At 41.8% G+C, this 22,704-nt stretch overlaps 1 protein-coding gene across 3 annotated transcripts in view; it reads right to left on the reverse strand.

Annotated features, from left to right (window-relative positions):
* The window catches only part of CDK19 (cyclin dependent kinase 19), a 199,993-nt gene extending 196,020 nt beyond the window's left edge, over positions 1–3,973 (reverse strand). Inside the window, exon 1 of one of the 3 annotated variants that reach the window (XM_043592112.1) lies at positions 3,655–3,973. In XM_043592112.1, coding sequence (XP_043448047.1) covers positions 3,655–3,782 — 128 coding nt within the window. In that variant the 5' untranslated portion in view covers positions 3,783–3,973. Of the gene's footprint in view, positions 1–2,656; positions 2,747–3,654 lie in introns of those variants that run through there. The other 2 variants (XM_043592113.1, XM_043592114.1) reach the window with 2 other exon arrangements.
* Between the last annotated feature and the right edge of the window lie 18,731 nt (positions 3,974–22,704).

The raw sequence follows: 22,704 nt of genomic DNA on the forward strand, positions 1-22,704 counted from the left end.
ATGCAATATTTTCCCTTTTCCATATTTGTTGGTATAGATATATCCTTTGCATGGAAAAAGCTTATACAATAAGTTTGTCAAAACTGGAGGTTTAACATGGCCTTTTTGGGTTTTCCCCGTATGGTATTAAGAAGTAGGACACATTAGAAAATGCAACAACTCAGTCAGGAGAGCTGGATTCCTACTATCTTGTAACTTCTGTGAGGCTTGTCTTTGCTGTGAGACTATGGGCATGATAACCTCTAAAAGCTCTGGTTTTCTCATTTGTAAAGAAGTGAGACTAAATGATCTAAAACTCTTGAAAGTTCTAAAATGCTACGATCACAGTGCTACATCTTTAATCTTTGTACATCCCCCCCCACACACACACACAAAAATGCAAATACAATCGTCTATTCTAACTACAAACCAAATATGAAAAATCCATCAAAGCCAGGCAGATAGGTCCATACCTATTATTTACCTGTATGTATCCATATGTACCTACACTTATTTGTGAAGGATTTTATGACATATATTAAGATGTGTAATCACCAATTACTCATCTAAAACTTTATACACTAAGATGTATAGTCACAAACTACTCATCTGAAACCCTAAGGCAAAACTGAAACTGTTAAGATGTCAGCCATTTCACTTTCAATTATGAAGTATCTTTTAAAGACATCTCAAAAAGGAGTAATCTTTTATTGGAGTGGTTCAAAAGATTAAATGAATGTCTGCAAAACTGAATAGTAGTATTGTTTGGTGTAACAGTTTTCAGACATATTATCCTATGGAATCATGTTTGTTTGACTCTCTTATTGACAAAAGAACCTTTTAAAATAATCCTTTATCAATCAAAGCAAAGTTTTTCAAATTTGAGGAATATGGTCTTGAGATTTGTAACCATAAACTGTCATATATCCTTTTTTTACAAATTTTAAAAGGAAAACTATTACAAATTCTTGTTCATACTAAAAAGTCTAGAAATATTCTGAACTTGTTTCTCAGGAATAACATTTAAGCCTGATTTATTTAAAAAGGATGGTTGGGTCAAAAGATTCTCTTCCTTCAAAACAAAAAGAACAAATGACATTTTTATTAAAGGTGAAAAACCCAAATGTAATCTTTCATTTCCACTGTCACAAATTTACATAGTATAATTAACACAGCCCAAGTTAAAGTCATTATTTTAATGGAAATATCACTCTAAGATTTTTTTAAAAGGTAGTACTAAACTATAAACAGAGGCTTTTCTTTTGTAAGTTACATTACTTCTTCCAGTGTTTCTTCAAAAGACCCAAATGATTTTGGTTATATACTACATTATATACATCAGAATAACTTCTCTTAAATGTATGCACGTGATTTCTTTCTTGCTCCCTAAAGTAGCATTATACATTTTTTTCTGAATTAACCAAAATAAATTCCGGAAAGAGCTAAACTGTAACTAACTATGATCAGAGTGTAAAATCTTTACTATGCAAATCTGCATCACAATTTAGAACGATCACTAAAAACTTTAAAAACTTTTTGTTCTTTAAAATCATTGCTACCAACCCACAAGAGATGTGCTATTAACATAAAGCCTCAAATCTCAACTAGACCCCTAGTGCAAGGAAACCTACCTTTATAATGATTTTTCTTAGAATATAGTGATATCAACTAATGCTTTCAGATCCTAAAAATTTCTTTAAAAAGCATATTTTGAAGATACACAGACTGATCTTACTCTATTAAAGAAACTTTATTAATTCTAATCAAACAAATTTCACTCAAGAAAGTGCAGTCGAATCAAAAACTTTATTAGAGGGGAAAATATTCAAAAAGAACAATTAGAAGCAGGAATTAAATTATGCTTTTTGTTTTATCCCATGCTATCAAAATACAATTCAGAAGCAGATTTTTCTTAAAAGTTGCCTACTAAAAGGAAGTTATTTTAACAACAAAAAAAAAGAAAATACATTTAAAAAATTTCAAATCAAGTACATTATAAAGTTAGCATGAGGAGTATGAAAAACACCACATATAATTTGTTTTGTAATGCCAATGTCCAAATAGGAAAACTAGATGTGCTTTCCTCAAATATATCTGATAATATTCCCACAGAAACACCAGTATAACAAGTAAACATTCCAAAAACAAAATACAAGTTAATTTTAAGTACCTGACATTCCAAGATACTCATTCAAGGACACCTGGCAATTAACTAAAAGAATTATGAGAGAAGTTTACAACTGACTACTATGGAGCCCTTTCAGTTATAAGACCAAAACTACTTGCAGTAACAATCCTTTACACGTGTATAGTACCTTGTGATTTTCACCATACTTTATGATAAAACAATTTGTAAAGTTGTGTTTTCATTCTCTATGAAATTAGCACACACACCTTAACAACTTTCGTCCTCGAGTTCATGAATCAACTATATCAATTACAACAGAGTGCGCAGAACGTTAGGCAGCATTTCAAATCTTACTAATGTCATTGTGACTGATGTTCACTTTATTCAGAAATGTTCCGCTAGGATGCTAAAAACTCTCTTTCTCATACTTTTTGACCGTCTTTGAAATCTAAGCGGGACAGGTAGATAAATGTTCCTGGGCTCCCTTACTCTGGGGGAGGAGAATTCCTCCCAGGAAGGGCGGTGAGCAGGTGATTGGTTTAAACCTACCCTTCGCCGGCAGCTGGTTCCACCTGTCCTAGAGCCCGTCTGCCCTACAGGACGAAGGATAGGCGTTCTCAATACAGAATCCAGCTCGCCATCTCCTAAGAGAACAATCAATAAAGGCTTCCTAAGAGGTTACTAAGGTTCTCCCTCAAATCCCAGGTAAACAAAGATTCAGGCCCAGATCTCTGTCACTCTGCATTCCGTTCCGGATAATCTAGGTGCTGGATAAACCCCAGCACGCAGTCATTTAGCCAGGGGATGGAGTGGAAAGCATAAGAATATCCAACGGGGGGGATACGAGTTACCAAAAAACTAGGCGAACTCTGAAGTTCTCCGAGGAGGTCCTACATTCGAGTTAAAGTGCGGAATTCAGAATGTGAAAAAGCGAAATCGGGGGCGAATGAGCAGGGATCCAGAAGTCGCCGGGTATAGACAGGGACGCGGGACTACGCTGAGAAGCCAATGGGCTGGCTGGCCCCAAGGGCAGAGATGCGCGGTGGGTCAGACCCTAGAGTCTGGCTAAGACCCCAGCCGCCCGACCAGCTCCTCCGCTAGGTTTCAAACCGCCGCCCCCGGGAGGCGCTTAGCCGATTGGAAGTTCCACAACGACCGTCACCAGCCCAGGGCCGGAGCGGCAACTCGGCAAAGCTCTCCCAGCCCTCGGCGTCTCCCCAAGAGACCAGACCCCACAAACTCCACCTCCAGCCGAGGTCCCAACTCGAGTCCCGCCGCCAGCTCCATGCACGCGGAAGGCGCCCTCCGGAACCGGACCGACGCCCCCCGACTAGGCTGCTGCCGCTGGAGTTCGAGGGGCGCGACGGGGCCGCGCGCGGAGGGCAGTCAGAACCCGCGTCCCTCAGTCCGCGCTGGGACGCGGCCCCGCGACCACCTCCGCCTCGCCCTTCGGGAACGGCCCGACCCGGCTCCAACCCACCCATCCCGCGCGGTCGCGGGCAGGGCGAGGACCCGAGCGAGCCTACTCCCCCCGCCCCTGCTCTTACCCATCTTTCCGCCTCGCCTTGTAGACGTGCCCGTAGGTGCCGCGTCCCACTTTGCACCCTTCGTACTCAAACAAATCCTCCACCCGCTCCCGCTCCGCCGCCAGCTTCGCCTTGAAATCATAATCCATTGTCTGCTTTCCCCATAGAGGCACCGGGACGCGGGGGCCGCCGCCGCTCAGTCCCTCCTCCTCCTCCTCCCCCCGCGACCGCCGCTCCACTTCTCCAACAGCCGCCTCTCGGGCGCGCGCGCGCCGCCCGCCGCCCCGCGGTCCGCCTTCAGCAAGGGACTCCTCGGCGGCCGCGGCAGCCACCTACTCCACCTCCTCCTCCTCCTCCTCCTCCTCCTCCGCGGCGGCGGCGGCGGCGGCGGCTCCCGCAGGCAGCCCCAGTCCCGCCTCCCCCCTTCATTTCCTTGTTTTGGAACCTGGTGGGCCGCGCCGCGGCTTCCTCGAGCTCATTAACCAACCATCCCGCCCACCTCGAGGCCGTGGGAGCTGCGGGGAAATGTAGTTCTGGAGGCTACAGGAGCAGTTCAGTTTTGCAAGCAAAAGAAATACAGCACCCAGGATGCTTTGGGCCGCTACAGCCCCGCCTCCACAAGGCATGCACGCCTGCGCACTGGGGCTGCCCCTCCCCCTCAGGTAGCTCCGGACTGCCAGTTCCTGTGAAGGTAGAAAGCTCAAAGTTACTGTATTCTTTCTGCGAGTCTTTGGGAGCTGGTGGAAAGAAGGCCCTTGTTCTAGTATGAGGAAGGTACTCCAGTGTAACTGCCCCCGGGCTAGAAGGAAAGTGGAAAGTATTTAACAAGTGCTTTGCTCAGGAGTTTGCTCCAGTGGTTTGAGAGGCGAGGGCTGTGGTGAGGACAGTTGTGCTGCAGATTGTTTGTTTTTCTGTGGCAATTGGTCCGCCCGTTGCCCCGCCCCCTTCGCCCAATCTCTCATTGGCTGAGACTTAGAGAATGACGTCCTCCTTGGTGCGTGGGTATCCCCAGGCTTTGGCTCCTTTCCCGTTCTTGATTGGTAATTGGATGTGCTCCGTTGTTCCTGATAGGTTAATCTTTTTTCTTTACGATGCAAAAACGGTATTTCAAAAGCTGAACCATCAGCGGTTTCCTAGTTCTAGCATCCGTCTGAGGAGAACTTCTGAACCCTAGCAGCCAATCATCCTTTCCCTCGCGCTCTAGTCATGGTCTCCTCCTACACTGTGCGGTTCCCATAGCCAAGGTTTGGCCATCTGTCTAAGGACAATTAAAGTGCCAGGATGCATCGTTTTAAAACAATCATCAGGGTTGGATTGTAAAAGATTTTTTACGGTCTATGCATAATGATGACGTTCTCCTAGAATGTTTAAGAAAGTTTCCTTCATCAAGGTGAACATTGATTCATTTAATTGTTGCATACTTAACGTGTCAGATGCTTGGGATACAATCCTAAACATGATTGGTGCTAGGATAAGACTAATATACCACATTTATTGAGAGCAAAAAGGAGGAAATGGTCACTTTTATCTAAAGTGATAAGGAGGGGCACCTGGGTGGCTCAGTGGGTTAAGGTTAAGCTTCCCACTTCAGCTCAGGTCATGATCTCATGGTTGGTGAGTTCGAGTTCCGTTGGCATCTGGTTCTGTGCTGACAGCTCAGAGCCTGGAACCTGCTTCAGATTCTGTGTCTCCCTCTCCCTTTGCCCCTCCCCTGCTCGTCTGTCTCTCTCTCTCAAAATAAGTAAACATTTAAAAAGTTAATAATAATAAAAATAAAGTGGTAAGGAGAATTAGTAGTGACCTGCCTGCTAGGTTTTGGCAGAAACCTGGAAAACTTGGAGTGTTGGGGAGATCATTTATTTGCAACAGTAAATTTCCTGAGAAACTAACTCAGATCGTGAAGTCAATCGAAAATATCTGAGTATATGAGTGTCTCTTATTTCCAGGAACTATGATAAGTGCTGGAGATACCAGATGAAAATGGGTCTCTTTCCATCGGAGAACTAAAACCTATTGAAGAAATAAACATGCAAGCAAATTAAAAATAAACTATGTGGGTACAGAGAACAATAGTAGAATAGGAAGAATTCTAGAGGAGTCAAGCTAGGCTTCACAACAGAGGGAAATTTTGAGCCAAAATTTAAAGTACTTTATGTGAAGGGCAAGTAGGCAAGTAGGGAGCAGAAATTATTTAAGGCAGGATGGCTGAATCATATATCATGAGAGAACATGATATATTCTGAGAAATGCAACTAGTTTGAATGTTACAGATTAAAGCAGGGAAAGGGGATATCTAAGAAGAGATTGGACAGATAAGCAGAGGTCAAATTATGAAGATATATATATATATATATATATATATGACTAGTGGAAGTTTTAGATTTCATCATTCTATAGGCAATAGGAAACCATTGAAGACTCTTGAGCTAAAGAGTAATATAATCAGTGTCGTGATTCAAAAACTCCTCCTGACAACAGTGTTCAGGATAGATTGGAAGAAGGTGAGAACAGTAAAGAAGTTACTGCCTTGGATCATCTGGCTGGCTCAGTCGGGAGAGCATGTGAGTCTTGATCTCAGGATCTTGAATTCAAGCCCCACATTCATTATGGAGCTATTTAAAAACAAAAAGAAGAAGAAAAAGAAGCTATTCCCTTAATACTTACAAAATACAGAGATTAAACCATCAAGTGGCAGTGCTGATCATAAGAAAAAGACAGATACCAGAATTATTTATGAATCAAACTCAACAGAACCTGAGGATTAATTAAATGTGGGTTTAAGGGAGAGAAAATAATCTGAAATGACTTACAGGGTTTTGACTTCAACAATAAGGGAAATAAAGGAATAGGAGCAATTTTTAAGAGAAAAATGATGAGTTTCATTGGGGCATGTTGTAATTGAAGTGCTTGTGGGGCATCAAGATGGAAATAACAAGTATTGGAGTGCCTGGACGGCTCAGTCAGTTAAGCATCTGACACTTGATTCCAGCTCAGGTCATGATCTCATGGTTTTTTTTTGTTTTTGTTTTTGTTTTTAATTTTTTTTTCAACGTTTATTTATTTTTGGGACAGAGAGAGACAGAGCATGAACGGGGGAGGGGCAGAGAGAGAGGGAGACACAGAATCAGAAACAGGCTCCAGGCTCTGAGCCATCAGCCCAGAGCCCGACACGGGGCTCGAACTCACGGACCGCGAGATCGTGACCTGGCTGAAGTCGGACGCTTAACCGACTGCGCCACCCAGGCGCCCCATGAGCTCATGTTTTGTGACAGTGTGCTTTCTCTCTCTCTCTCTCTCTCTCTCTCTCTCTCTCTCTCTCTCTCTCCCCCCCCTCCTGAAAATAAATAAATAAACATTAAAAAAGAAATAACAAGTAAGCAGATGAATATTTGTACCTGCCAACAAAAAGTCTGTATAGATTTGGAAATCATCAGTATGTGACGGTGGAGTGTGGAGAGTGTTTATCCATTGGTTGCTGGGTTTTTTTTTTTTTATTTCTTTAAATGTTTATTTATTTTTGAGAGGGAGACATACAGAATGCAAGCAGGAGAGGGGCAGAGAGAGAGGGAGACACAAATTCTGAAGCAGGCTCTAGGCTCTGAGCTGTCAATACAGAGCCAGACCGAGGTTCGAACCCACAAACCCTGAGATCATGCCCTGAGCCAAAGTTGGAGGCCCAACCAGCTGAGCGACCAAGGCGCCCCTGTTGGTTGCTGTTTTTAAACATGGAGTTTTGCATTCATTTTATCCTCAAAATATTCCTATTAGGTATGTTGATTTAGAATTCTTATTTTACATATGAACAAACTGAGACAACTAGTAAATTGCAGAGCCAGGGCTTAATGAATATGTACTAGGGAGTGAGTGGAAGGTAGGAAAATGTGTAAGTAAAAAATCAAATGTAGGTTATGAAAAGGTTAACTAAAAAAAATCAAAAGTTTTGGGTGCCTAGATGGCTCAGTCAGTTATGCATCTGACTTTTGATTTGGGTTCGGGTCATGATCTCACAGTTGATGAGATTGAGCCCTGTGCTGACAGCAAAGAACCTGCTTGCGATTCTCTCTCCCTCTCCCTGCCTCTCTCTCTATCTCAAAATAAATAAATAAACTTTAAAAAAAAAAAGCTTGACCACACGCTGTGTTACTAAGGATATGAGGAAACAGTCTCCTGCCTTGCTGGTGGAATACACGTTCATAAAATATATACCAATATATACATTAGATTTTGATCTTGGCAGCCTCTATCATTCTTTAATTTTTTTTTAACGTTTATTTATTTTTGAGACAGAGAGAGACAGAACATGAATGGGGGGAGGGTCAGAGAGAGAGGGAGACACAGAATCGGAAGCAGGCTCCAGGCTCCAAGCTGTCTGCACAGAGCCCGATGCAGGGCTCGAACTCGTGAACCACGAGATCATGACCTGAGCCGAAGTCGGACACTTAACCGACTGAGCCACCCAGGCGCCCCTTGGCAGCCTCTATCAAAACCACATAGTAGTTTCCTACAATTATACTCCTTGTGGTAGATACTATGATATGTCTCTCATAATGGACAAAGTATGGCACATCCTTCATTGGATTATTATGCAGCCCTAAAAATAATATGAAGGCTATGAAATATTCCTCCCAGATGTCTTCCCTGAAGGGAGGGTCCAGCTTCTAAGCCCTGAATCTAGCACTGCATTTGCAATGAGGCCAAACTCTCCATGGGCTGCTCCCAGCCAATGACTGAGCACAGCAGGAAGTTCACAAAGGTCCACTCCTGCAGGATACAGGATTCCTCCGATGTGTGACTTTGTCTTAAGGAATCCCCAGGTTTAAGCCCATCTGAAACTTTTTTAGAACTATGGTGAAGTCTTAGTGCCTGCCTACCCCAACCCTCATGCCTTCCTTCCATCCTTCACAGGGCTCAGATCAGCATCACTATCTGATTCATCTCCAGCTGCCTCCTTTTCTCTCTCAAAGGCATTTCCTTTAGTAAGTCTCTTGCATGTCTAATCCCATCTTGGCACCTGCTTTCCAGAAGACTTGAAACAATGAGAAAATTGTTTAGACACTGATACGAAAAGACCTCCAAGACATATTTTTAACTGAAAAAAAAAAAAGCAAGAATCAGAAGAGTGTCCATAGTATGCTAAAATTTTTATACAGAAGGAAAAATACATACTTGCTTGCATATGCCTAAACTGATATCTAAAAAGACCACAGGAAACTCTTTGCTCAGGGAAGGGAAACTGTTTGAGAATCAAGGATAGGAGACAGAATTTCTAATGTATGCTTTTTTGAATTTTGATCCAAGAAATGTTGCCTTTTCAAAAGGTAAATAAATAAAATTTAAATGAAAAAAAGGGGTGCCTGGGTGGCTCAGGCCATGATCCCACAGTTGGGGGTTCGAGCCCTGCTTCAGCTCTGTGCTGACAGCTCAGAGCCTGCAACCTGCTTCAGATTCAGATTCTGTGTGTGTGTTTGTGTGTGTGTGTGTGTGTGTGTGTCTGCCCCTCCCCTGCTCGTGCTCTCTCTTTCTCTCTCTCTCCCTCTCTCAAAAGTAAACATTAAAAAAAAACTTTATAAATGAAAAAAAAGTAGGAGCTTGGCTGAGAAAGGAGGAGGATAGGATTTTACCTATTTTACCTCAGGAGAGGTTCAGAGTTTGGTTTTGTTATTAGTTCATTTTTAACAGGAGAAAGAAGCTTTTAATATACTGGGGGCAAAGAACCGGTAGAGAAAGAAAAGGTAAAACTATGGGAAACATTGGGGCTAAAATATGGAGCTCCTAGAGAACAAAATCCAGACAGAGGTGGCTTCACACAGAAAGGAAGAAATCATCTTCCGAAGGTGAGTGGGGAGAGTAAGATTGGGCCCACATGAAGAAGAGGGAATTGAAGAGCTGAGAGAGTCATAACCCCGTTATAATAAAAATAAAAACTTTCCTATATGACCTAGGAGAATGATCAAATATAGAGAAGGAAAAGCAATGGGGCAATGGGGTCTCAGTTAGTTAAGCATCTGACTCTTGATCTCAGCCCAGGTCTTGATCTCAGAGTTGTGAGTTCAAGCCCTGTTTTGGGCTCTGTGCTGGGTGTGAGGCCTACTTTAAAGTTTAAAAAAAAAAAAAAAGCAATGGGGCTTGAAGTAATGGTGGTCTTGATATATTTTTTTGGCAAGTAAGCAGAGTGAGAATGAAAGCTAACATTTATTGAATCCTAGGCATTTTATATAAATTAGCTAATATGATCCTTACAACCGGCCTATGAGGAAGATATGTATTATCTCCATTTTACAGATTAAAAAAACCCCAGAAGTTCTAAAAAGATAATTTATAGTGTTACTATCACTGATAGGATTTAACCCCAGGTTTCTATGGTACTGAAGAACAACACTACGAAGTATTAACTGTCCCATTTATCAAGATCAAATGATCCTACTGAGACATTCCGTCCTCTTTGTCTTAAACTCTACTTCATATTTGTTACAATTACTACCTCTGCTTCCTTTACTTCATATTTGATTGATGTCATTTATCTATTTCTGTTTCTCAGTGCACAGAAGAGTCATAGGGCTTATGCAATGTAGAGAATGAGTGTTCCCACAGCCATTGAGACGTTCATTGTCTTAGTATGTTAAAGAGCCCTTCCTTGCTTTTGCTCTTCCCCCCTCAAACAGCAACAGATCTCTGGCCTACCAGATTTCAGAGTATGAATTCCCATCTAAATACCTGTTACTCTTCTGGGAGCCATGTTCAGACTATTTAAACATTGATTAAAGATCTGAGAAGAAAGCTCTTTATATTTTTTTTTAAGATTTTTTTTAAGAGAGAGAGAGAGAGAGAACATGCTCAAGCAGGGGAGAGGGGCAAAGGGAGAGAGAGAGAGAGAGAGGGAGAAAATCTTAAGCAAGCTCCACGCTCAGCACGGAGCCCAACGTGGGGCTGGATCCCACAACCGTGGGATCATGACCTGAGCCAAACTCAAGAGGCGACGCTCAACCGACTGAGATACCCACACACCCTGAAAGCTCTTTTTTTTAAATAGTTTTTTTTTTAATTTATGTTTATTTATGTTTGAGAGAGAGGAGCAGAGAGAGAGGGAGACAGAGGATCCGAGACAGGCTCTGCATTGACAGCAGTGAGCCTGATGTGGATGTGGGGCTCGAACTCACAAACCACAAGATCATGACCCGAGCCAACATCAGACATTTAACCGACTGAGCCACCCAGGTGCCCCCAAAAGCTCTTTTTAATAAGGATGGTCTAAGCTAAAAGGCTGGTGGAGAAACAGATTCTAGTCTCTTTTGTACAGACTCGGTGTCAGGGAAGCTGAAGAAGAGGAATGGGAGGCAATGGGGTTAAGAATCAGACCTCTTCCTGCTAGATCGGGGTATAGACTGAACTAAGGGAGGGATACCCACCTGCTGCTGATAGGGCAGGGGAAGAGCTGGATGCCTCTGTCAGATTAGGACTGCTGTAACAGAGTAGCATAAAACAATAGGAATTTATTCCCTCACAGTTCTGGAGTCAAGAAATCAAGGTGTAGGCAAGGTTGGTTCCTTCTGAGAGAAGCTGATACATGCCTCCCTCCTAGTTTCTGGTGTTTGCCAGTAATCCTTGGCTTTCCTTGGCATGTGACAACATAACTCCAATCTTTGCCTCTGTTTCCACATGGCCATCTTCCATCTGTGCCTGTGTCCAAATTCCCCTCTTCTTAAAAAGACATTAGTCATATTGGATTTAGGCCCCACCCTAATTCTCATTGTGCAAGTTACAACCTCATTCTAACTTTTATACATTGGCAAAGATCTGATTTCTAAATGAGATCACACTGTCAGGGTCCAGGTGGGCATCAATTTGGGGGGAACACTATTCAACCAGGAACAATGCCCAGTTTTGACTGTCACTGAATGAGGGGCTATCCTGAAAAAAAGGAAGAGAATGAGCTTTTCCCTCATCCCACACAACATTCAGTGGAAATGGGAGGGAGTTTCTGGGATCCCCAGTCTGGGCTTTCTTATTTATATTTTTCTTTTCATAAAGAAGCGTCTAACTATAGGAATGTTATTAAAACACTCCCTCTCCATCTTTTAGCCATATTTCTCTGCTCTAATGACAAAAACATGTCATGGTAAATAAATCTGATTCTTAAAACTTAGCCTTGTAGGGGCACCTGGCTGGCTCAGTTTGTAGACTATGCAACTCTTGCTCTCAGGATCTCAGGGTTGTGAGTTCAAGCCACATGTTGGGTATGGAGCTTACTTTAAAAAAAAATTAGCCTTATAGACAGATTACAAGATCTTCTTGTTCTTTTTATTGTCATTTTTTAGTAGATCACGTATGGGAAAATATATCTTCAAATACACAGTAACTACAATATGCTATAAAATAACAATGAAGTAGGTTTTCAGTCCCACTATTGAGCTGATGCTTATTTCAAAGAGAGCTGGGACATATTTTTTTCATTCAGGAAAGGAAAAAATCAAATTCCTTCCAAGTAGGAGCAAGACTACCCTATTTATCTTTTTGGCTTACTGTGTTTTCAGAAAAACAGATAAAGAAATAGAAAGTCCACATGCCAATTACACTTTCATTCTTTAAACTTCTTAACCCGAATATAGCATGAATTATTCTCTGATATCTGAATGTAGCCTGCCCTAGGTTCTAAGAAAAAACATATAAATGATAATCACACAGAAATTAATAAGACCTAAATCAAATGCCAATAAAGGATTTGAAAAGTTTGCTCTAAACATTTTAAAAAACTGAGTTCAGGGGCACCTGAGTGGTTCAGTCAGTTAAGCATCCGACTTTGGCTCAGGTCATGATCTCGAAGTTTGTGAGTTCGAGCCTCGCATCAGGCTCTGTGCTGATAGTGCAGAACCCACTCCAGATCCTCTGTCCCCCTCTCCCTCTGCCTCTCTCTCTCTCTCTCATTCTCTCTCAAAAATAAATAAACATTTTAAATAAATAAATAAGTAAACCAACTGAGTTGATTTGACACAGGTAGGAAACCACAATGAAAGAAAAAAAGTGAGGGGCGCCTGGGTGGCTCAGTCGGTTAAGCGTCTGACTTCAGCTCAGGTCATGATCTCACAGTTTGTGAGTTTGAGCCCCGCACCGGGCTCTGTGCTGACAGCTCAGAGCTTGGAGCCTGCTTCTGATTCTGTGTCTCCCTCTCTCTCTGCTCCTCCCCCGCTCATGCTCTGTCTCTCTCTCTCCTTCAAAAATAAATAAAAACATTTAAAAAAAAAAGAGAAAAAAGTGATGGTTTCAACCATTTGTTCAAGTCAGAAGAAAAGGTAGGTATGCCTCACTTCCAATGGGTTAGTCATGAGGATACCTGAGCTGCAAATCTTGCAAATCAGGTTCAGTGCATAGGTGATGGAAGCAGTAAGCAAAATTGTTGACTATTTTTTAATGCTTATACCCTTAGTCATCACCATTTATAAGCTATGTGAAAGTCGAATTTGAATTTGGAGATAAAATTTCTCTTTCCACAGTCTAATCTAGGTCAGTGAAATTTATTGAAGAGATTTACCAAGTTATTTCCTCATGGTTGAAGGCTCAACCCAAGATCATCTTCAAGAAGTCTTTTCTGGCCTCTCCAGACTGGGTTGGGTCCCCCCTTCCATGTTGGTAACACCTGTGAGACCTCCTTACACTTTCTTACCTTATGTATATCATGTTTACCTGTCTTTCTTCCCAGATAGGCCTGTGAACTTCTCAGTGAGCAAGGATTTGATTGGCTGCTTTCCAAACTACGTGTTTGATTATTTTTTGGCTGAATATACAATTCCAAGTTAAAAATGAATTTTTCTCAGAACCAAGAGGGCATACCCCCACTATTTTTTAACAGTTTTTCAAATGTGATAGAAGTCTGTTTTCCCCTTTTTAGGTGTCCTAGTTTTTCCACAGCACTGTTTAGGATCTATTCTTTTTTTTTTTTTTAAGGTAATCTTTGTGCCCAACGTGGGGCTTGAACTCAGGACCCCGAGATCAAGAGCAGAATGCTCTACCAACCGAGCCAACCAGGTACCCCAGTCTTTATTCTTTTAGTAGACTTTAATTTGTTCAAGTTTATTTATTTAGAGAGAGATAAAGAGGAGGGGAAAAGGATAAAAAGAGAGGGAAAGACAGAATCCCAAGCAGGTTCCGCACTATCAGCGCAGAGGTAAATGCAGGGCCTGAATTCAGGAACTGTGAGATCATGACCTGGGCCAAAATCAGTAGTTGGTCATTTAACCAACCGAGCCACCCAGGACCCCTGATAGGCTTTATTTTATAGAGCAGTTCTAGATTCCCAGGAAAATTGAAAGGAAGAACAGAGATTTCCCATGTATCTTCTATCCCCACAAATGTGTAGCCTTCTCCATTATCAAGAGATAAAGAGCTAGTTTTAAGAATGTAAATACATCTAGAGAAATTAAACAAATACGGGGCACCTTGGTGGCTCAGTCGGTTGAGCGTCCGACTTCAGCTTAGGTCATGATCCCATGGTTCGTGGGTTCGAGCCCCACATCGGGCTGTATGCTGACAGCTGAGAGCCTGGAGCCTGCTTCGGATTCTGTGTCTCCCTCTCTCTGCTCCTCCACCACTCTCTCTCTCTCTCTCAAAAATAAATAAACATTAAAAAAAAGAAATTAAACAAATATGATTCTACTAGAGAAAAAAAAAGAGTGCTTCAGGTAGCCTAATTTTAAGAACTAATTAAACTGAAATTGAAGAAAGAACTGAAATTGAGAGAGAATCCCAAGCAGGCTCCGCACTGCCAGAGAAGAGTGAGACATGGGGCTCGAATTCATACACCGTGAAATCATAACCTGAGCCCAAATCAAGAGTCAGATGCTTAACCGACTGAGCCACCCAGGTTCCTCTAAAGTTGTTTTTTAAAACAAGACTCATGGGGCTCAGTCAGTTAAGCGGCTGACTTCAGCTCAGGTCATGATCTCACAGTTCATGACTCCAAGCCCTGCATCAAACTCTGAGCTGACAGCTCAGAGCCTGGGACCTGCTTCAGATCCTGTCTCCCTCTCTGTCCCTCCCCCTTTCACTCTCTCGCTCTCTTTCTCTTTCTCAAAAAAAATAAATAAACAAGGGCGTCTGCGTGGCTCAGTTGGTTAAGCATCCAACTTTGACTCAGGTCATGATGTCATGGCTTATGAGTTCGAACCCCACATCGGTCTCTGTGCTGACAGCTCAGAGCCTGGAGCCTGCTTTGGAGTCTGTGTCTCCCTCTCTCTCTGCCCCTCCTCCGCTCATGCTCTGTCTCTCTCTCTCTGTCAAAAATAAATAAACATTAAAAAAAAAGTTTTTAAAAATTGAGGATCGCGACAACATTTGTGTGTGGGGGGGTTATAGTTATAAATATTAGGCTCTAGAAATAGACCCTAATCCAATTTCAACTCAGGTCATGATCTCATGGCTCATGAGTTCGAACCCTGTGTGGGGTTCTGTGCTGACAGCTCAGAGCCTGGAGCCTGCTCAGATTCTGTGTCTCCCTCTCTCTCTCTGCCCCTCCCCCACTCACACTCGATCAAAAATAAACAAACATTTAAAAATTTTTAAAAAAGGAAATAGACACTAATAATATTTAAATAGTTTTTATCCGAAAATAGCAGTAATATGTGTACTAGCACATTTATATAAAAAATAACTTTTCCAGGGGGCGCCTGGGTGGCTCAGTCAGTTGAGCATCCGACTCTTGATTTTCGCTCAAGTCATTGTCTTGTGGTTCATGGGTTCAAGCCCCTCATCAGGCTCTGCACTGATAGTGTGGAGCCTTCTTGGCATTCTCTCTCCCTCCCTCTCTGTCTGCCCCTCCTTTGCTCACACTCTTTGTCTCTCTCAAAATAAATAAACTTAAAAAAAATACAATAACTTTTCTAAAACAAAAATAAAATTAGTGAAAAGAATGTCAGTGTACCTGGTTGGCTCTGTTGGTTGAACATCCAACTTCCACTCAGGTTATCATGATCTCATGGTTTGTGGGTTTGGGGTTTGAGCCCCATATCAGGCTTGCTGCTGTCAGTGTGGAGCCTGCTTCAGATCCTCTGTCCCTCCTCTCTTTCTGCCCCTCCCCTGCTTACTTGCATGCTCTCTCTTCTCAAAAATAAACATTAAAAAAATATATAAGAATGTCATTGTTCTACATGTTTGTAAATCTCTGTATCCAGATATTACAGAATACAGGCAAATTTCCATATCTGTTTTTTAATTCATTCTGTTTGGTTATATTTTGTTTTGTTGATTATGTTTTGCAATGAAGAAAATCTAGCATCACACAGACATATAATTTTTTAAAACGAGGGGCATCTCTTTTTTTTTTAATGTTTATTTATTTTTGAGAGAGAGAGAGAGATAGAGAGTGAGCAGGGTAGGGGAAGAGCGAGAGGGAGACACGGAATCTGTAGAGGACTCCAGGCTCTGAGCTGTCAGCACAGAGCCCGATGTGGGGCTCGAACCTACGATCCGTGAGATCATGACCTGAGCTGACCTTGGATGCTCAACCAACTGAGCCACCCAGGTGCCCCAGGAAGGACATCATAATAGACTCTTCAGATAATTATGTGGATATTATTCTCTGATACTATATCAGAACTTAACAAGTGGTGGTTTATTAAAGGATAATTACAGTGTAGAATCTGAAGCCAATAGCAATGAGGTTTTCATACTCTATTATCTAGAAATCAACGTTGGTCTATCTTGAACTTGAATATATCTTTTTCTTAAACATTAATTTGTAGCATCATACATTAGTCATTTGGAAAATGTTTCCTGGAGTTATGTAGATCCAACAAATGTTGATGCATTTCATGATCATAAAAATCGTATTTGTTAAAAAAAAATCACATTTGTTAATATCACCATGGCTCTCATCAGGAAACCCTTTAAGCATTGGGACAATACCAAGCTCACAGCATCAGATAAGTTTTTCAAAATACTAATTTTTTTTTTAAGTAGGCTCCACACCCAGCATGGAGCCCAACACGGGCTTGAACTCACAACCCTGAGGTTTAAGACCTGAGCTGAGATCAGCAGGCAGACATTTAACCAACTGAACTACCCAGGCACCCCTCAAAATACCAATTTGTGCTTGAAAGCTCAACTGCTTTCATTGGTAACAAACACCATCAACTCTTCTCCTTGAAGTAACAGTGTCATTTCACTCATTTCTAAGAAAATGCCCCCAAATACCCAAGTCTGAATAATCATAGTGTTTCAGGAGGTCATTCTTTAAAGTAAAAATGATAGTCTGTGGAAAAAAGTGGTCATTTGAACTCACAATTCCAGTGATTACACAAGTGTTTTCCTCAAGACAACCATTATACTTCAGTGTGCAGCAGAAGTACTTTGTCACACAAAATAAAAAGATATGTACTCTAAGGTCAAGATTTAATAAAGCTAATAATTTTTACGTTGCCCCTTCAGTATGGCCCGAACTTCCCTTTCTATCTCTTTACTTCCCATGAGTAAAACTTGAGAACATTCATTCTTTTCTTAACAACATTCTTTTCCCCACCTGTGTGTCCTCTCATGCTCTTTTCTGTGCCTAAAAAGCCTGTCTCCGTGCCCCAATCTCTGCCTGTAAATCTCATACCTATTTAGGGGATAATCCATCTCAAAGATACTGTCAAAGCAAAAGAGACCAACATTTGCTAAGTTCCTACTATCTTTTGGGTGCTGCACTAAGGAAAGTCACATAAAATATGTTTAGACTGGCATTTTCTTTATTGTGAGTGTGGCAGTAAAGAATTCAATGACTACCGGTAGAGTTTGGTGCCACTGTCTCATACATGCTGAGACAGCAGCAATTTTACCCACCATTGATTGCTTTTGAATCCATCCTGAAACATCAACACAGTAAAAAGAGGGGAGGGGAGCAAATAGAGTCAGAATATCATTATAAAAAGGTTGCTGCTTTATAAAAAGGTTGCTGCTTTAAAAAAAGAATTTAAGGTTTATTTTACTTTTGAGAGAGAGAGACAGAGCATGAGCAGGGGAGGAGCAGAGAGAGAGAGGGAGGCACAGAATCCGAAGCAGGCTCCAGGCTCTGAGCTGTCAGCACAGAGCCCAATGTGGGGCTCGAACCTACGAACCGTGAGATCATGACCTGAGCTGAAATTGAATACCTAACTGACTGAGCCATCCAGGAGCCCCTAGTTTACTTTTTTTTTTTTTATGTTTATTTTATTTTTGAGAGAGAGACAGAGCATGAGCAGGGGAGGGGCAGAGAGACACAGAATCTGAAGCAGGTTCCAGGCTCTGAGCCAGCAGCACAGAGCCCAAGGCAGGGCTCGAACTCTTGGACTACAAGATCATTACCTAAGCTGAAGTCAGCACTCAAGCAACCAAGCAACCTAGGTGCCCCCCCCCCAGTTTGCTTTTTTTTTTTTTACGTTGTATTTATTTATTTATTTTGAGAGAGAGAGAGAGAGAGAGAGAGAGAGAGAGAGAGAGAGAGAATCCCAAGCAGGCTCCACACTGTCAATGTAGAGCCCCATCAGGGCTTGAACTCACAAACCATGAGATCATGACCTGAGCTAAAACCAAGAATTGAACACTTAATCAACTGAGGAGCCCCCATTATGAAAATAGTTTTAACCTTATAGAATCCCAGAAAGGGCATTAGGGATTTCCAGAAGTCCATGGACCATACTTTAAGAACTGCTTGGGGTGCCTGGGTGGCTCAGTTGTTTGAGTGTCCAACTTCGGTTCAAGTCACAGTTCACAGGTTAAAGCCCCATGTCAGGCTCTGTGCTGACAGCTCAGAGCCTGGAGCCTGCTTCAGATTCTGTATGTCCCTCTCTCTCTGCCCCTCCCCGACTCGTGCTCGGTCTCTCCCTCTCTCAAAAATAAATAAATATTGAAAAAATATTTTTAAAAATCTTCTTGTTCAATAGCGAGTGCCCTATTTCATAAGTTCCCTAGAGCTGCTATAATAAAATATCACATACTGGTTGGCTTAAAACAACAGAAACTTCTATCACAGATCTAGAGGCTAAAGGTCTAAAATCAACAAAGCAGTAGGGCCATGTTCCCACAGATGGTTCTTCCACCTTCTGGTGGCCCCAAGCATTCCTTGGCTTAGGACAGCATACCTCCAATCTCTGCCTCCGCCTGCACATGGCTTTCTCTGTGTGTATCTCTGTGTGCTCTCCTCTTCTTATAAGCACACTGGTCATTGGATTTGAGGCCCACACTAATCTAGCATGAATTTTGGGGGGAAGAAAAAGTTTTCCTTGACCCTCTTAGGGTCCCTAGCTGGGTCTGAAAATAACTTTCACGTGACACAGGAGAACTTCATAAGAAAATGAGGACCCATAGAAACAGACCTGAGATTTTTATGCTAGATTTGATGAAGAGTAGACAATTGGGGAGGAGTATGATAAGTTAAAGAGTATAAGTATAGTAAACTGGGGGAAATTTAGCAAAGCCTGTCTGTGCACATTCTTCTCAGGGTCCCTTTGTTTTCCTTCAAAGATAAGGATACTCCTTTCCTCTGGGTACAGGGAGGCCTCCTTTCACATGAGAGTTTTATGATCTATTTCAGAGGATGAGAGAGGGTGGTCGGGATGACCTTTCTGCTTCTGCTGTTTTCTCAGACTCCTTCAGCTTAAAGTATGAACTATGCCAAGGTGTCATATTTTGAGGCAATGTGTCCTAAACCCTATCAACCTCACCTTAACTAATAACATCTATAAAGACCCTATTTTCTTTTCTTTTTTATAAAGTTTATTTATTTATTTTGAGAGAGAGAGAGAGTGGGGAAGGGGCAGAGGGAGAGGGAGAGAGAGAATTCCAAGCAGGCTCTGCACTGTTAGCACAGAGCCCAATGCAGGGCTTGAATTCACAAACCATGAGCCACCCAGGGCCCCAGATTCTGATTCTTAAAACCATGCTTTCTACATTGTGTTACACAGCCTCCAAATTTTGACTGCTGGAGTCATCAGCAACAACTGCACCTTATTCGAAGCATGTTTCTAGGGCAGTGCTTCTCAAACATTAATATACAAAGGAACCACCTGGGAATCTTGTTAAAAGGCAGATTCTGATTCAGTAGGGCTGGAGAGAGGCCTAAGAATCTGCATTTCTAGTTGCATCCAGGTAGTGCTAATGCTGATGCTGTTGATCATGGGCCACACTTTGAGTAGCAAGTTTCAGAGTCTGTTAACACTGGAGTGATCCTAGTAGTTACTATTTCAAAGCTATAAAATCAAATACGTGCAATATTTCTAAAGTTGCTAACAAAATAATCAACTAATGCAACTGTGCAATGACTATATACAACTTAGAGAATCCTGAGGCCTTACTGGCCTGTGTTTAGCAGCCTTACTGAACACACTTACTAACCTTTGGAGTATTACTCCCAAAGCAGGTGATTCTTTAAATAACTGGGAGAAAAGTCCAGTTAACTAAAAAACCTCATTTCCTATCATGTTGGTTAAGTATATTATTTCAAACCTACCAGCTTTCTGGATGAATTCAGCATTCATACAGGTGACTCATGCTACCTAAGCTCCAATTATGATTACCTCCCTGCATTTCAGCCACCCTGGCAGTAAAGGAGATTAGAGACACAGAATAACCCTCTCATACAAAAAAAAAAAAATTCTCAACAGGACATAAAAAATGTCTGTTGAAATACATTTCTGAGATACCAAAAAGTTAAGGAATACTCAGAGACCAAAAATCAAGTGAAAGCAGAAATCTGGAGAGGTAAACAAGCTCAAAAGGAAGATTTTATGGGACTTGAGGGAGGTGTCTTCTAAACTCTAGTGAGCGTGGACTAGAGTTCTAATGGCTATGAAAGCTATGAAGAGACAAACCCAAGACTCCCACTAAAGTAGGGAGTCTAATAGGAGACGCTTACACAAACACAGACACATGCACAAACTGGAACACAAAGGTCTACGCTTTCATCAAACAAACAAAAAACACCTGCCATATACCAGAGGATAGCAAGAAAATGTATCTGTCTTGATCTTGATAGAAGATAGAAGGGAGGATAAAGCTACCTTAATAATTTGCCAAACACAGGCATGGGTTCATGGCCCAATTCAAATTATCTATTGTTAGAAGACAATTCTTCATGAGTTGCTCAAGTTTCTGCACATCTTATGAGCAGAGGTCCTGACTGCCTTTGTTCCAGACTCTTTTCAACAGTTTATGTAGTGAACAGTCTTAGAAGATAATGATGGCGTCTCCCTCTGGACCTGAAGGCAGATTTGTGTACAGCCTCATAAGATTGCCATAAAGTCTTCCTCTGGAGGAGACGGTAGGCATGCTTATGGCCCATTTGAAAATATGCAAGCTCTGTAAGTTTAGTGTTCCTTTCCTGTCATACAACCAACTGCATATATAGATGTCACCTGGCCTGCTTTGTGTTGCCCTGTGGAAACTGAGCCTAACATATTCACAGGTTCTGAGGATTAGAACATGGACATCTTTCAGGGTCCATTGTTCCAATACCATCGAATCTACATGTCCAAGAATCCCAATCAATTTTAAGGAGAATAAAAAGAAGTCATTATAGTCAAAATTCCTACCTACTTATGTCATGATGAAATTTCAGAATGCCAACAACAAAGAGAAATTCTGAAAACAGCCAGAGAGAAGAGAGATTTCCTGCAAATGGACAATAACTATAGTTGACCAAATAGCTACAACTAAAGTCAGAAGAAAGAAGCATAATATCTTCATTCTGTTGAGAAAAACTATTGGTCAACCTACACTTAATGTCCCCAAAATTATACTTTAAGAATAAGTGATAGGGGCGCCTGGGTGGCGCAGTCGGTTAAGCGTCCGACTTCAGCCAGGTCACGATCTCGCGGTCCGGGAGTTTGAGCCCCGCGTCGGGCTCTGGGCTGATGGCTCAGAGCCTGGAGCCTGTTTCCGATTCTGTGTCTCCCTCTCTCTGCCCCTTCCCCGTTCATGCTCTGTCTCTCTCTGTCCCAAAAATAAATAAACGTTGAAAAAAAAAAAAAGAATAAGTGATAAATAAAGAAACTTACTGTATAAACTCAGAATTTTCCACTCAAAGATTCTCAGGATGTTCTAGAGGGCAAACATTAGGCTGAAAGAAAGCACACATCAATCTGAAATGTAAGAAGGAATGATGAAGAAAGAACTGTAAAATATGCATTAGCCACACTTTTACTACAATATGCTGCATAACAAACTACACCAAAAACTCAATGGCTTACCAACAATAAGCATTTATTCTAATGTTTTCTGGTGTGCAGGCCCACTGTGGTTTAGCTGATCTAGGTTGACTTAGCTCTACACCACGCCTCAGGCTGCAAGTTGGGCTCAGATTTGCTCTTCTCTCATTTTGGGAGCCAGAGCTGACAGGGAAGTAACTATTATTTACCAGTGTGTGTGTGTGTGTGTGTGTGTGTGTGTGTGTGTGTGTGTGTACCACAAGTTCATAAGTACTTTGGGAAATGGGAGGAGCATACTTTATTCATTGTTGAATTCCTGGTAGCTAGTACTTTACCTAATACCAAGTGGCAGTCCAAGAAGTTTTTGCCAAAGAAATTCGTAAATCAACTATAATTGCCATTATGAATTACAGTTATGAATTGCATTCCTAATTGCCAAAGAGCCCAGCAAGTATTAGGTATTTTGTAAACGTTTAATATTTTTAACCACATTAAAGGAAGGATGGAGGGAAGAAAGTGTATAAAGGGAGACACTGAAATCTGATTGATTCTTAAAAAAAATTTTTTTTAGTGTTTATTTTTGAGAGAGAGAGAGAGAGAGACTGCGTGAGCAGGGGAGGGACAGAGAGAAAGACACAGAATCTGAAGCAGGCTCCATGCTCTGAGTTGTCTGCGCAGAGCCCTACTCGGGGCTCGAACTCACAAACCATGAGATCATGACGTGAGCTGAAGTCAGGTGCTTAACTGACTGAGCCACCCCAGCGCCCCTGATCAATTTTTTTTTTTAATTTTTTTATGTTTATTTTTTTCTTTTTGAGAGAGAGAGAGAGACAGAGACAGAGACAGAGACAGAGCATGAGTGGGGAAAGAGCAGAGAGAGAGAAAGACACAGAACCCAAAGCAGGCTCCAGGCTCTGAGCTG

This window comes from Prionailurus bengalensis, chromosome B2 (genome assembly GCF_016509475.1).
Source record: "Prionailurus bengalensis isolate Pbe53 chromosome B2, Fcat_Pben_1.1_paternal_pri, whole genome shotgun sequence".
In the NCBI taxonomy this organism is placed as follows: domain Eukaryota; kingdom Metazoa; phylum Chordata; class Mammalia; order Carnivora; family Felidae; genus Prionailurus; species Prionailurus bengalensis.